Source organism: Oncorhynchus masou, chromosome 10 (genome assembly GCF_036934945.1).
Source record: "Oncorhynchus masou masou isolate Uvic2021 chromosome 10, UVic_Omas_1.1, whole genome shotgun sequence".
Classification (NCBI taxonomy): Eukaryota; Metazoa; Chordata; class Actinopteri; order Salmoniformes; family Salmonidae; genus Oncorhynchus; species Oncorhynchus masou.
In genome coordinates, this window is record NC_088221.1 from 90,129 (window position 1) to 106,041 (window position 15,913).

Here is a 15,913-nt window from a genome sequence, read left to right on the forward strand (position 1 = left end):
AGGATGGGATAATTTGTGTTAAAATACACCAGTTATGCTATGTTGGACCACCAGGCTGCTGATGTCATGCAGCCTGTCGTTTTTGTGTTTATACAAATGTATTCATAACTACAACAACAAGTTTGATGTCGGACGACAATAGAATGTTCATGATGTCACTATGACAACTGTCTACAGACATGTCGATAGACGTAATATAAACCAGCCTTTACTCTATAAATCTTTGGTGGTTAAGTATACTACCATACTCACTCTGTTTAACACATGGCCTCGCATGTGTTAAATTCTTCACATTTTCCTAATTGACTGACCTTCATTTTTTCCATTGCTTATTTTAGCTGTTCTTGCCATAAAACGGATTTGGTCTTTTAACAAATAGGGCTTTCTTCTACATACCACCCCTACCTTGTCACAACACAACTGATTGGCTCAAACGCAAAAAGAAGGAAAGAAATTCCACAAATGAACTTTTACCAAGGCACACCTGTTAATTGAAATGCATTCCAGGTGACTACCTCATGAAGCTAGTTGAGAGAATGCCAACAGTGTGCAAAGCTGTCATCAAGGAAAAGGGTGGCTACTTTGAAGAACTTGATTTGTTTAACACTTTTTTTGGTTACTACAGGATTGTGTCTTCACTATTATTCTACAATGGTACTGTGTGTACTTATATATATATATATATATATATATATATATATATATATATATATATACAGTTGAAGTCGGAATTTTACTTACACTTAGGGTAGAGTCATTAAAACTCATTTTTCAACCACTCCACAAATTTCTTGTTAAAAACTAGTTTTGGCAAGTCGGTTAGGACATCTACTTTGTGCGTGACGCAAGTAATTTTCCCAACAATTGTTTACAGACAGATTATTTCACTGTATCTCAATTCCAGTGGGTCCGAAGTTAACCTACACTAAGTTGAATGTGCCTTTAAACAGCTTGGAAAATTTCAGAAAAGGATGTCATGATTTCAGAAGCTTCTGATAGGCTAATTGACATAATTTGAGTCAATTGGAGAAATGGCCTGTGGTCTGATGAAACAAAAATAGAACTGTTAGGCCATAATGACCATCGTTATGTTTGGAGGAAAAGGGGGATGATTGCAAGCCGAAGAACACCATCCCAACCGTGAAGCACGGGGGTGGCAGCATCATGTTGTGGGGGTGCATGGCTGCAGGAGGGACTGGTGCACTTCACAAAATAGATGTTATCATGAGACAGGAAAATGATGTGGATATATTGAAGCAACATCTCAAGACATCAGTTAAAGCTTAATCGTAAATGGGTCTTCCAAATGGACAATGACCCCAAACATACTTCCAAAGTTGTGGCAAAATGGCTTAAGGACAGCAAAGTCATGGTATTGGTGTGGCAATCACAAAGCCCTGATCTCAATCCTATAGAAAATGTGTGGGCAGAACTGAAAAAGCGTGTGCGAGCAAGGAGGCCTACAAACCTGACTCAGTTACACCAGCTCTGTCAGGAAGAATGTGCCAAAATTCACCCAACTTATTGTGGGAAGATTGTAGAAGGCTACCCGAAACGTTTGACCCAAGTTAAACTATTTAAAGGCAATGCTACCAAATACTAATTTAGTGTATGTAAATTTCTGACCCACTGGGAATGTGATGAAAGAAATAAAAGCTGAAATAAATCATTCTCTCTCCTATTATTCTGACATTTCCCATTCTTAAAATAAAGTGGTGATCCTAATTGACCTAAACAGGAAAAACTGCGTTTAAATGTATTTGGCTAAGGTGTATGTAAACTTCCAACTTCAACTGTAAATATATAAATGTTTTGTTCGCATAATATATTAAGTATGCATTAAGGTGTCTTTAATAAAATACACTTGGCAAAAACAAATGTAGGCATTAATTATGCATTTCTTAAACTTCTAAAATGTCTTGCTGCTTCAAAACAGTGCGTGACCAGCAAGCCGCAGTCCCCTTGAATCCTCTGTTCCATATAAACCACAGCATTAGGGGTTGAATTAATCTTTCGTGGAGAGACGCACTTAACATAGGATGGTATGGTAATGTCTGTCAACAGGCTGTGGGATGCGACGACTAACAAAGAATGTTGTCCCCGTGCACAGATTTTTTTGTCCCTGATCATTTGGACAAATCGTTATTTAAGCATTCCACTGCTTAGACGTTGTATGCATCAACCAGGTAAGGTAAAATACCTGTCCAGGCGTTGCAAGATCAACTTCGGAAGGGGAGGGGATATTTGGCGCATGCTTTGGGTGTCACGCCTGCTCCCGCTCTCCCTCTCTGGCGCCAAACTGTCTTCACTACGCACCTCGTTAAGCGCACCTGCGCTTCATCGCCGGTTACCATCACGCACAACAGGGAATCATTGGACTCACCTGAACCCATTATTTGATTGCCTCCCCTTTATCTGTCTGTTGCCTCTGTGTGTTCCCCGTATAATGTCGTTGTGTGTTCCTGTCCTGTTCCATGTCCGTTGGTTTAGTTAAATGTCTACTCCATGTACGTGCTTCCTGTCTCCAGAGTCGAGCCTTACATTGGGGTGCGTTCAGTTCGCTTGAGCGTTTGCTAGATTGCGTTACGCTTTGTACTGAGCGGTATGTTTACTCAAAATGCATACAAATACCGTACTTTAAAGAAAACAAACTGTTTTGTGTAACTTCTGTCAAAATTTTAATAAAGAATGCTTAATAGTTTTGTATTGCACACACAACCAACCCCCGGCCCTAATTATTGCACCATATGGATATCTTACCGTAAGCCTATTTTGGTAGCCTGAATGCCTGTGAAATATGTTGATTATGGAGACAAACAGCTGGCTGAGACAGGTATAAAAAAAAAAACGTTTGGCTTACATGCATTTTACTGTGGACGTTTAACCTATCATGATTCAGAAACAGAGTCAAGTAATTATAGGTTAGTAAAAGTAAAAATAACAGATAATAACAATGATTACATATCCCATATAGTATATTCATGCATGAAAACATTAACTGTCAAGGGTTATGTAAAATATTAATATCCTCTCCATTTTACAACACAAGAATTCATACCCAATTCTGAAAAATATGCTATTTTTCAACCTCTATACATTTCCGTACCTATATAAGGAGGACCCATTTCACCAAAATGTAATTCAAAACTTCAATCTATTTAAACGGCCATAGAATAAAGACTCCATCTTCATCCACGTGAACTTGAGGTTCAACGATGCCATTTTTCTGTAAAATAAAATATGTGTTACCTCACAGTGACCCAACATAGGTTTGGAGATCTTATGCCCCCAAAATTAAGCAAATCAATTGAAAGACAGTAAATTTTGACCCATCATTTGTGAAATATTGATACAGTCTATACAGTAAATCATTAGTATGAGCTCCAGTTGTGCGTGTTTCTAAATGGGCTTACCTCTGGTGACTTCGAAGCAGCGCTCACAGTGGACAGTGCGTCTGTAGACCCACATACTGTCCCCTGCCTTGAGATGGCCCAGGTCACTGCTACACACCTCACACTGAGAACACAGAGACACACAATGTCAGATACTCTCATTAGGCGAAGAAGACGATCATGGTGCATGTGTACTGATTGTTACATCTCAAGGCAGACACAGAGTCCGATAATCTCAATGAGAAGATGGTTGGATGTAATCTAATCAATCAATTATTGGATGTAGTGGTGCAAATGTAACATATTTATATCACAATATTGCAGATCTGATAAGAAGACAGAGGCCTCTGTACACACACTCAGGCATGGATACTAGAATATAGTATTTCAATAGTTTACCTTAAAGCAGGTAGTGTGGCAGTTGATCTTCATATCCTCCAGCACCATCTTGGGGTCGGAACTCATGGGCTTACGGCAGTAAGAGCACAGGTCTCTCTCCAAAACAGTCCTAGAGGGACTTATCATCACATGGCTGTATGAGAGAGCATGCAAGGCCAGACTGCATCAGATAGGAGAGTTATTTTATCAAAACCATCAGCACCTTTTTATTTGTGGCTAGATAACTATGTTTTAACTATGTTACTGGTCTGTTACAACTGTTATATGTAATAAACATAAAATACATGATTTTGTTTGTACATGTGATGTCTTAATCATATGCACAGTCAGAGGAAAACATGGATATAAATAGCACAGTTTGAAAGCATGATCATCATGACATAGATGACGGGATTCTTGAAAGTTGGGACAATCCTTGTGCTCATGAAATTAGCCATGGAGCATTATATTGTCCTATAAAAAAAATATATAGTATACATGTTTGAAAATGTGTATTACATATTTAAATAATATAATGTTAGAATGACATAATCAAGGCCTTTAAACACTTGTTGGACAATAAAAAAATGTAATGCCTTTTGTGGTGTCTGACGGAGTTGACAATCATTTTTTGAAAAAATAAATAATTAGGAGGTTGTTCCTTTATATGGTGCAATCGCTAATACTTTGGTTTATCAACAACAACCAAAAGTAGAACTTGTCCTGTCTTTCAGGAATCCCATATGAGATGATATGCATTCCTGCAATCTCACCTTTCAGGAGTAGAATACACCGTCTTGGTGGGTTTTGACATGAGAGAATCGAACAGATTGTCCTCAGCCCGGCTGAAGATGAGAATGGAATCGTTCAAATACAGTTTGTTACATGTATTCTTCAAAATGGATGTCGATGGTGGCCTAGAGGTGGTCTAGTTAATTTACATGCAAATCACTGCCAGGTAGGAGCCGATTAATACTACCGTACCTGCTGTCCTTGTAGGTAGTAGACGTGGTGTAGACAATGGGGCTGGTGACACTGACACTGTTGTAGTAACATAATATATATTGTCATATAGGTGCACATAAGAAAAATCACAACCATTTACATTTGTCATTCAGCAGACGCTCTTATCCAGAGCGACATACAGTTAGTGCATTCATCTTGAGATAGCTAAGTGGGACAACCACATATCAGTCATAGTAAATGTTTTCTCAATAAAGTAGCTATCAGAAAAGTCAAGATAGTAAGGCGGGGAAAAAGTCAAGTGCAAGAGTTCACAAAAGCCTTTTTTGGGTGAGGGGGGTTGGGGTGAGAAGAGGGTGCACTGGGATTATTTAAAATACTCTGAAGAAGTTTTCAAAAGATGGGCAGGTACTCTGCTGTCCTAGCTTGAGGGGGAAGCTGGTTCCACCATTGGGCTGCCAGGACAGAGAAGAGCTTGGACTGGGCAAAGCGGGAGCTGCCCTCCCATCTGGGTGGGAGGGCCAAGAGACTAGAGACCAGATGGAGTGCTCGGGTTGGGGTGTAGGGTTTGAGCATAGCCTGAAGATAGGGAGGGGCAGTTCCTCTTGCTGCTCCGTAGACAAATACTATGGTCTTGAGGTGGATGTGAGTTTAGACTGGAAGCCAGTGGAGTGTGAAGAGGAGCAGGGTGACATGGGAGAACTTGGGAAGGTTGAACACCAGGCGGGCGATAGTGTTCTGAATGAATTTCAGGGGTTTGATGTGGAGTCCAGTGGAGTCCAGCCAACATCCAGTTGAAGTAGTCCAGACAAGAGATGCCTGGACAATTGCCTAGATTAGGACCGGGGCCGCTTCCTGTTTGACGAGGAGGGATGATAGGTCCTCTGGGAAGTTTAGTTTTCCCAAATTTTCGCTCAGCTGTCCGCAGACCTTTTCTGTAAGCTCACAATGAGTCAATCAGCTACAGAGCCGGAGGGGGGGGACTAGGCCGGGAGGATGATGGAGGGAGTCATAGGATACAGAATAGGAGAAACTTGGGGTTGAAGAGGCAGAATCAGGAGACAGGAGAGAGAAGGATTTAGCAGAAGGGAGAGATGGTAAAATAGAAAAGGAGAGAGTAGTGGTAGAGAGAGAGTGAAGATTGCAACAGCACATGAGCATCTGGGTAGGGGCTGAGTGGCTAGGGTTGGAGGAAAGGGAGACAGAAAAGGAAACAAAATAGTGATCATAGACCTGGAGGGTAGTGAGAGTAGTGGTCGAACAGACTCTAGTAAAGATGAGGTCAAGCGTACTGCCTGCTTTGTGAGCGGCATTGGCTTTAAAACTATGTTTCGTGATAAAGATAAATACAATCCCAGGCATGATGCCATTAATCATTTCATCAGATTTATTTAAAGGGCATTACGTACCTGTTGTCTGGCTTGCTGGAGTAGCTTCTACGGGTGTTGGTTGAGGTGTAGTCCTCACTGTGTGTGAGGAAATAGGGTGGGATTGTAGGTTATTTTCAAAGTCTTGTGAGGATTTATGGGCTGTGAAACCCGTCTCTAATAGATTGTTCTCGAGATGATTGCATTGCAGTCTGCGATAGCAGACTTACTGATTTCCAGTACGTCATCACCATTCATCCTAAAAAACGAATCATTATTATCTGTACATCAGTCAGTCTGACACCACCTACTGGACGTAGACGTCACTTCAACTTTTAATTTTGATTGAAATTTGGTTGAGTTGTCAACTGTTGTGAATTCAACAAAACATTTTACCATGTCATTGGATTTAGGTTAAAAGTGGGGGAAAACTAAATGCCCTTATGCTGATGAGTTCTTGCAAATCCATTGAGTGTTCCTCGTGGATTCAATGTCATATATATTTTTGGGGTTGAAATGGGATGGAAATAGTGTTGATTGAACCAGTTTTTATTAGAGGTCGACCGATTATGATTTTAGTTGTAGTTATTATAGGAATTATAGGACTATTTCCCTCTATACCATTTGTATTTCATTAACCTTTGCCTATTGGATGTTCTTATAGGCACTTTAGTATTGCCAGTGTAACAGTATAGCTTCCGTCCCGCTCCTCGCTCCTCCCTGGGCTCGAACCAGGAACACATCGACAATTAGCGCGTGCTAACTAGCTAGCCATTTCACTTTGGTTACACCAGCCTCATGTCAGGAGGTGATAGGCTTGACGTCATAAACAGCGCAATGCTTGACGCACAACGAAGAGCTGCTGGCAAAACGCACGAAAGTGCTGTTTGAATTCATGTTTATGCACCTGCTTCTGCCTACCACCGCTCAGTCAGATACTTGTATGCTCAGTCAGATTATATGCAACGCAGGAAACACTAGATAATATCTAGTAATATCATCAACCATGTGTAGTTAACTAGTGATTATGATTGATTGTTTTTTATAAGATAAGTTTAATGCTAGCGAGCAACTTACCTTGGCTTACTGCATTCGCATAACAGGCAGCCTCCATGTGGAGTGCAACGAGAAAGAGGCAGGTCGTTATTGCGTTGGACTAGTTAAGGTTCCAAGATTGGATCCCCCGAGCTGACAAGGTGAAAATCTGTCGTTCTGCCACCTGAACAAGGCAGTTAACCCACTGTTCCTAGTCCGTCATTGAAAATAAGAATGTGTTCTTAACTGACTTGCCTAGTTAAATAAAGATTTAAAAATATATATTTATAAAAAATCGTCAAATCGGCGCCCAAAAATACCGATTTCCGATTGTTATGAAAACTTGAAATCGGCCCTAATTAATCGGCCAGTCCGATTAATCGGTCGACCTCTAGTTTTTACTCAGTGGGCATTTACCCACATCACAAATTTGATGCTCTCGAACGTGCCCATATATTAGTCAGGGGCCATTGTACAGAGCATTTTGTAGTACACTAATCTACAACCATTACCTTGGCATGGAGCTGATTGTGTAGGGAGAGGACCTGGTAGAGGAGATATCGTCACTCCTACTGTAGGAGCAGTTTGGAATGGGAGACAGAGAACGCGATATTAAGGAAGATGGCTGTGTTATTGTGAAATCTGACTGAAATGACAACAGAAATGTTATAATTTGATGTCAACTATCCAATACGCAATCCCTAGAAAGCTATAGTTAAGTTGCATGAAGGACAGTAACTGTTGATCATATAAGTTGTAAATACAACATTGTTGAAGAAGAATATATAATTAACTACTGGTTCTTGTTTAGAGGTTATTATGTTTACCTGGTGATGGTCCTAGTTGTAGAGGTCGGAGATTTCACAGTTTTGACATCCCTAAATGGAAACAAAGATGGGATACATTTTGGCTACTCACCTCACACACAGATAATGAACCGTTACTGATATTGAGAAGTATTTTGCTGAAATTGATTTGATTAAATCAGTAAAACTTACCCTTTGGGGCTGTCCACAGTGACAACTTCTTTATTGGTGATGGTTGTAGTACTGTAAGTATAAACAATGGAAATTATATGCTCAGTTTGAGTTGATCTACAAATATCACATGATGAAACCAATTTTTATAATCAGAAATGTTATATACTGTGGACCACTTGAGTGTTCGGATGATAATGTTTAGCAAGGGTTCCATAAATGTAGTAAAAAGGAGAGGTGAGAGGACTACCCTGCTGTGTTCCCCTCGACAAATTTAAAAAAAGGAAGCGATCATATTGGATTGGAGTACAATACCTTAACCCACTTGATAAATCCAGGGCTTAGCAAAACTTTAAGGCTATTTGTCAAAAAGCCCCAGTCCACCCTATCAAATGTCTTCTCTGCATCCAGGTAAAAGGCTGAGTACTCTTTTTGACATGAGGTGAAGCACATTTCTAAGATTGTCTGTGGAGGTTCTACTTTTTACAAACCTGATCTCTGTGAATAATATGAGGCAAAACCTTTTTCAACCTGGCTAGTACTTTTGAAAGCAAAAAAACTCCCTGGGTCAGTGGGGTCTCTATCCTTCTTGAGAATGAATGAAATTAGTGCCTTATCAACAGCGTCAGGTAGCTGCTCCAGTTCCAGAGCTTCTGCCGTGTTAATATAGGAGCTAATATGTCAATGTTCCTCTTGTAATATTCAACCGGCAAGCCGTCTAATCCTGGTGACATTCCAGACTTCATTGATATGATGGCTGTTCTTATCTCAGATTCTATTATAGGAGCATCCAAATGTTTTACTTGTTCTGGGGACACCCCTGGAAACTCTATCTTTGAAAAAAAGGAATTCAATTTAGCTGGGTCTAAGTTACAGTCAGACATACAAAGAGTTGAATAAAAGTCACAAAACACATTGTTATTATATTTTGTACCAGTCAGTACCTCCCCACTTCCATTTTTGATAGCTGGTATTACAAATCTGGCATCTTTTTGTTTCAATTGTCTAACCAATAATTTACCTGCTTTTTCAACACTTTCATAAAAGTTTGTCCTCAGCCGAAACATTGCATATTCAGCCTTTTTGTTATAGATCTCATGTAATTGAATCGTCAGATGACAGACTTTTCAATAGTGACTCAATATTTTTCTTGGAGAACTATTTTTCCCAACTCTTCAATTTGAGACGAGTATTTCAACTCTATCTTCCCTTTTCTTTCTACTGGTGTGTGCTATTATTTTGCACGTAAACATAAGCTTCAGAATTCTCCAACACCGTAATCCATTTGTCAGTGGAAATAATGTTTGTTTGAAAAAAAACAACAATTGAGATTGTGGAGGGAAATATGAAATGTTTCATCTTGGAATAAGGACGTATTCATCCTCCATCTAATGCTTTTCTTAGCCATATCAGCCTCAACTACTATACATAATCACACTGTTGTGTGGTCAGTCAAAGCAATAACCCCTATTTTACACATCTTTAGTCATACTCTTGGAAATTAGGAAGTAATCTATCCTGGAATGAGATTTATGGTTATGTGAATGAAATGTATATTCCTTCTCCCTAGGATTTACACGTCACCATATATATATACCAGACCAAGATCCCTCATTAATAGGTGTATTGCTGCTCTGTTCCTTGGTACAGTTTTACAATAAGTAGTTTCATCAAGGATACCATCTTGAACCTGGTTAAAGTGTCCCGCCACTATTTATTTTTCCCATGGCCTTATGGAAAAACCCAGGATCCTTCTTGTTTGGTGCATAAATATTATTACACAAATTAACCTTATTACCATTTACCAGTGATTCAACACACATCTTTCCTTTCTCATCCTTATGTTGCTTTAACATGACAAAACTCAAATTAAGGCGCCTGTCTCAGTTAGCTGTGTCTTGCACGCTTCTGTGGAGATCCTCATACAGTTTGCCGTTGTTCTCGGCTTTCTTAATCAGTCATCCTCCAGCGTTGATATCCAACCCTCTGCCTCATCTAGCCTCTGTAAATGCGCCCAATACATCTTCTTGCAAATCCATCTGAGATTGCATAACCTGAGGAACATTCGATTCGAGAATGGTGCTGACTCTACCCATTTCTTCCATGGCCTTCTGTAGGGATGATTGCAAGGCCGACAACGAGCTGGGTTCTATGTTCTGCATATTCAAGGTCATGCTAGCCGAAGTGCTAGCAACAAAGCTAGCCCTTTTAGACGCTGCACTAGCGATTGTGCTACGTGTACGTGCTGAAGCTGAATTCAACACAGACATTGTTGAAATACTTTGATAAAACAAATAAAAATAACTTTCCCCTCAAAAACAATGATACTAAATTGACTATTTTATCGAACTTTGATGAAATTGGGAGGTTTTTTTCGGGAGGCTCCTTTCAGACAGTCACCTTGCTTCGCAGCATCACGTCTCAATATTGAATAATATAGATTATTCTAGCTCGTACTGAATTAAATGCATTATATTACACAGGTACTGTAGAAGTTTATTGGATTCAACAGACTTCTTAGTGAACCTTTCAAGTTCAATACAGAGTGCAGTATCCTGCAGTATCTGGAAAAACATGAACACCTCCCTAAGGGAGACCTTACCTGTCAGGGGAGGAGTAGCGAGCATTCATGGTTGTCGGCAGGAGAGTATCAAAGAGGTCATCCTCGATCCTGTGAAGATTATAATTATACTGTAATTAGATACATTATTAAATGATGTTCAATGTCAACACCCTTATATCAATTTGAACACCGAAGTCATTATCGTTAGCTAAATGGATTTTTGCACAAAACATATTTGACAGAAGGGACAATATGAAAATAATGGACCAATCCAAGGCCTTCAATTGAAGGTCAGTATGCTTACTTTGAGGAAGTCCCCTTTGGGATAGTGGGGGGTTTCTTGCTGACATCTCTGAATGAAAAGGAATGTGTTTTTAGGGAAATATAGCATTTCATTACGGTTTTGCAAAAGTTGTTCACATTGTGTGTTTGTGTTTAGTGCATATCGCTGCTCAAACTCACCCGGAAGTGCTTTCCTTTTTAGTGGTTTTCAGTGTCACAGTGTCTGTTTTGGAGACACTTGTCGTGCTTGAGAAACATGGAAGAAATGGATCAATATGTTGACCAATATTCATCAATATTCCTACACTAGTTCATTGGTGAATGTGGACACGACCAAATCAAGTATGAGAAAGTTTTTTAATCGCCTTCTAAAATCTTAAAAATAATGTGAATGTTTATCTATTGATGAAAAAATGGTTAAACAAAGATCTTACCTGTCTGGGATCAAGTATTCAGTTTTGACGGATGTTGGTATCAGACTACTGGCTAACTGATCCTCAGTCCTGCCAAGACAACAGTAACTCATTTATTATTACCCAGATTCTTCATGGATTGAATTGATTCTATTGTTTGGTGATTATACAGACATACAGTATAGCACATGTTACACATCCTATGTTATTGTGTCACGTGTCAAGCCTGATTTTACACGTCGGGGTTGGTCACTTTGACTTCTCGCTCACTTTTGGCTTTGAAGGTGGTGTTCTATGTATGGAATATGTTACTGTTACCGCTACCGTTAACCGTTACCATTGAAGTTACATTACTGTTCCTGTTGCATTGTTACTGTTACTGTTAAATCTCTGCCAGATTTACTACAGCTGGGGAGGGGGGTTCTAAGCTGACATGTGGAATGGTTTTAAGATGGTCATACAATGGATCATTCAGCTATTTGATTTAGAATTCTAGGACCCCTTTAGGTATAAAAAAAAAGTAAACAAATGACTTGATAAAATATTGAATTTGGCCTTCACTACCATAATGCATTGATTAACCTCTTACACTTATGGTGGCGCTATTTCATTTTTGGAAGAAAAACGTTCCCGTTTTAAACAAGATATTTTGTCACAAAAAGATGCTCGACTATGCATATAATTGCTACTGTTCGAAAGAAAACACTCTGACGTGTCCAGAAATACAAATATCTTCTCTGTGCGTGCCCTTTAACGTGAGCTTCAGGCAAAACCAAGATGACTTGGCATCCAGGAAATGACAAGGATTTTTGAGGCTCTGTCTTTCATGATCTCCTTATATGGCTGTGAACGCAAGAGGAATGAGTCTGCCCTTTCTGTCGTTTCCACAAGGTGTCTGCAGCATTGTGACGTATTTGTACGCAGATCGTTGGAAGATTGACCATAAGAGACCACATTTACCACGTGTCCGCCCGGTGTCCTGCGCCGAAATTGGTGCGCAAAAGTCCCCTGCCAGTATTTTTCCATGGGGCACAGAGAGAGAAGCAAGCTTCCACGAACTGCATGTCAATGAAGAGATATGTGAAAAAACACCTTGAGGATTGATTCCAAACAACGTTTGCCATGTTTCGGTCGATATTATGTAGTTAATCCGGAAAAAGTTTCACGTTGTAGGTGACTGCATTTTCGGTTCGTTTCGGTAGCCAGGCGCAATGTAGAAAACGGAACGATTTCTCCTACACACAGACGCTTTCAGGAAACACTGCGCATTTGGTATGTGGCTGGGAGTCTCCTCATTGAAAACATCAGAAGCTCTTCAAAGGTAAATGGTTTTATTTATTTGGTTATCTGGCTTTTGTGAAAATGTTGCGTGCTACATGCTACACAAAATGCTATGCTAGCTTTGCATACTCTTACACAAATTAGTCAATTTCTATGGTTCAAAAGCATATTTTGAAAATCTGAGATGACAGTGTTGTTAAGAAAAGGCTAAGCTTGAGAGCAAACGCATTATTTTAATTTTATTTGCGATTTTCAGAAATCGTTAACGTTGCGTTATGCTAATGAGCCTGAGGCTTAGTCACAATCCCGGATCCGGGATGGGGAGTTTCAAGAGGTTAACAAATTCATAAATGGCTAAAACATCTTAAGGTCTATGGTTTTGGAGTGTCTGTCCTATATCTAGGAGATATAAGAAAGCTCTGGATATATATATATATATATATATATATATATATATATATATATATATATATATATATATATATATATATATATACACAGTTGGTCTAGCGTCGTCCGGGTTTGGACCGGGTAGGCCGTCATTGTAAATAAGAATTTGATCTTAACTGACTTGCCATGTCAAATAAAGGTTAATTGACTGATGAGCTTCAGAAGAAAGGTCTTTATTTCTGGCCATCTTGAGCCTGTAATCGAACCCACAAATGCTGATGCTCCACATACTCAACTAGTCTAAAGAAGACCAGTTTTATTGCTTCTTTAATCAGAACAACAGTTTTCAGCTGTGTTAACATAATTGCAAAAGGGGTTTCTAATGATCACTTATCCTTTTAAAATGATCAACTTGGATTAGCTGACACAACGTGCCATTGGAACACAGGAGTGATGATTGCTGATAATGGGCCTCTGTACGCCTATGTAGATATTCCATAAAACATTAACAATGTCCTGTCCACACTGTATTTCTGATCAATTTGATGTGCAAAAACTGCGTTTTTTTTTTTTTTTAAAAGGACATTTCTAAGTGCCCCCAAACGTTTGAACGGTAGTGTATATATATATACCGTAATTTCCGGACTATAAACCGCTACTTTATTCCCAGGCTTTGAACCTCGCGGTTTATACAATGACGCGGCTAATTTATGGATTTTTCCCGCTTTCACAAGATTCATGCCGCCAAAAAACTGAGCACCCTCACATAATGTGACGGAAATCGAGCACGCTCAAACATTCCATCATTCTGATTACGGTAGTCATTTTGTCACCCTCATCATGGCATAGACACAGAGAAATGCATATGATGCAGCTTTCAAGTTGAAGGCGATCGATCTGGCTGTTGGAAAAGGAAATAGAGCTGCTGCACGGGAGCTTGGCCTTAATGAGTCGATGATAAGACGTTGGAAACAGCAACAACTTCACCTGTGTTCTGAGCTGCACGGCATCGGGAGAAAAGCTTCCACCGATGTTGATTTTTAAACGCATGACGATGCCAAAAGAAAAATTCCCGAGAGGAATTGTTATGAAAGTCAACAAGAAAGGATGGATGACAGAAGGCCTAAAGCATGAATGGCATACGGAGTGTTACCGCAAGCGACCGGGAGGATTCTTTCACAAGAACAAGGCATTGCTCATGTTGGACAGCATGAGGGCCCACATAACAGATTCTGTGAAAGAAGCCATCAAGAGGACAAACTCAATTCCAGCTGTGATTCCTGGGGGCACAACAAAGTATTTGCAGCCACTCGACATCAGTATAAATTTTGCATTTAAGGTTGCACTCTGTGTTCAGTGGGAGGCTTGGATGACAAGTGGGGAGAAATCCTTCACTAAAACAGGCCGCATGCGAAGAGCAACTTATGGTCAAGTCTGCCCGTGGGTCCTGACAGCGTGGAGCATTGTCAAAAAATCCACTATCATCAACAGGTTTCGAAAGGCTGAACTGCTGCGTGTTGAAGAGGGCAGCATGAGCTCAGCGGGGAATTTGCCTCCGGATGAATTCAACTCCGACACTGAAGGAGATGACTTCAGTGGTTTCAGTGCACAGGAGGAGGAAGATGACTTTCTTGGTAGGCTACTGTTTACTTCTATTTTTTAAATTTGTGTTACAAACCGTGTTTCGTTAAAGCCTATTTATTTTTGTTACAAGCCGTGTTTAGTTTAAAAGCCTATTTATTTTTGTTACAAGCCGTGTTTCGTTTAAAGGCTGTGTAAAGTTAATTTGTTTCAATGTACCGGTGTGCACCTGCCGGCTTATAGACATGTGTGGCTTATTTATGTACAAAATACATATTTTTTTATATTCAGGTGTGCTTAATAGTCCAGAAATTTGATATATGATTTTTTTTACACATATTTTACACATTTTTTGGGGTTAGGCATAAAACTACCTGCATTACATTTTTTTACTGGTACTGATTACCTTCAGACGTTTCGTGTTCGTGAGAATCTCCCCTTTCCACAGTGGGGTCCCAGTAGTTTGTAACCCAAACGGTTCGGACGCTACAAAAAGAAGTTGGCATATCGACGCTACAGACGTTTCATGAGAAGACACATTTTCATGGTCTGACAAACACTGCTGTAGCTTGGCCACCTTCCACCTCACATGCGAAAGGCCACCATAGATGGATGTGGTAGATTGAGACACAGTCCATGCAAAAAAACAGATACAGTATCTCTAGATTAAATTGACGGATTTTGATGGGGAATTTCTTATTGTGTTACTTAGATTGATGCGCCGGTGCGTCAATAGACTATAAGGGGGATAATTATTATGTCATTACGAGCCTTGTCAAGACTGATCTTACACTTTGGGGGAGGTCACTTTGACTTCTTTGACAAAATACAATTACCAAATAATGTAAAGATCAAGTGTACGAAAATAAACTACAAAATATATTTATTTAATTTAAATACAAGTATTTTGTATTTCAAAAATATGTGTATTTTAATTAACAGCAACAACATTCTCAGCATGGCCTTGAAAGTGGTGAGTAGGGTGTCCTATGTAATTAATTTGGACAAATCATGATTTCACAGGTGCTCACATCTTTTGAATTTCGGAAGGGGGCATTTGGCCCATAGACTCACCAAAAACGGGCTGAAAGTTTTTGTTTAGAGTGTTAGAGAGGACACTACTTCGCTTGTCTAACACATCTCCCCCAGAACTAAATCGTGCATCAAACGCAATTACGCAAACACTACAGAATGGTACTTCAAAGCTTCACTCAACAAGTTGCATGTCAGTCTACAGCCCTGCTGCCAGCTGTGTCACCAGTCTGCCTACCACTGACATGATAAGACATCC

The 15,913-nt window shown here is 39.7% G+C and overlaps 1 protein-coding gene across 3 annotated transcripts in view; it reads right to left on the minus strand.

Moving 5' to 3' along the window:
• Positions 1-2,654: 2,654 nt before the first annotated feature.
• Positions 2,655-15,913, minus strand: part of scel (sciellin) — a 29,581-nt gene continuing 16,322 nt past the window's right edge. The window contains exons 12-24 of one of the 3 annotated variants that reach the window (XM_064975613.1): positions 11,392-11,460; positions 11,138-11,203; positions 10,980-11,027; positions 10,715-10,783; positions 8,134-8,184; positions 7,963-8,013; positions 7,648-7,707; positions 6,143-6,199; positions 4,755-4,811; positions 4,544-4,615; positions 3,792-3,900; positions 3,414-3,516; positions 2,655-3,226 (exon numbers count right to left, since the gene is read on the minus strand). In XM_064975613.1, coding sequence (XP_064831685.1) covers positions 3,210-3,226; positions 3,414-3,516; positions 3,792-3,900; positions 4,544-4,615; positions 4,755-4,811; positions 6,143-6,199; positions 7,648-7,707; positions 7,963-8,013; positions 8,134-8,184; positions 10,715-10,783; positions 10,980-11,027; positions 11,138-11,203; positions 11,392-11,460 — 829 coding nt within the window. In that variant the 3' untranslated portion in view covers positions 2,655-3,209. Of the gene's footprint in view, positions 3,227-3,413; positions 3,517-3,791; positions 3,925-4,543; positions 4,616-4,754; positions 4,812-6,142; positions 6,200-7,647; positions 7,708-7,962; positions 8,014-8,133; positions 8,185-10,714; positions 10,784-10,979; positions 11,028-11,137; positions 11,204-11,391; positions 11,461-15,913 lie in introns of all 3 variants that reach the window. The other 2 variants (XM_064975611.1, XM_064975612.1) reach the window with 2 other exon arrangements.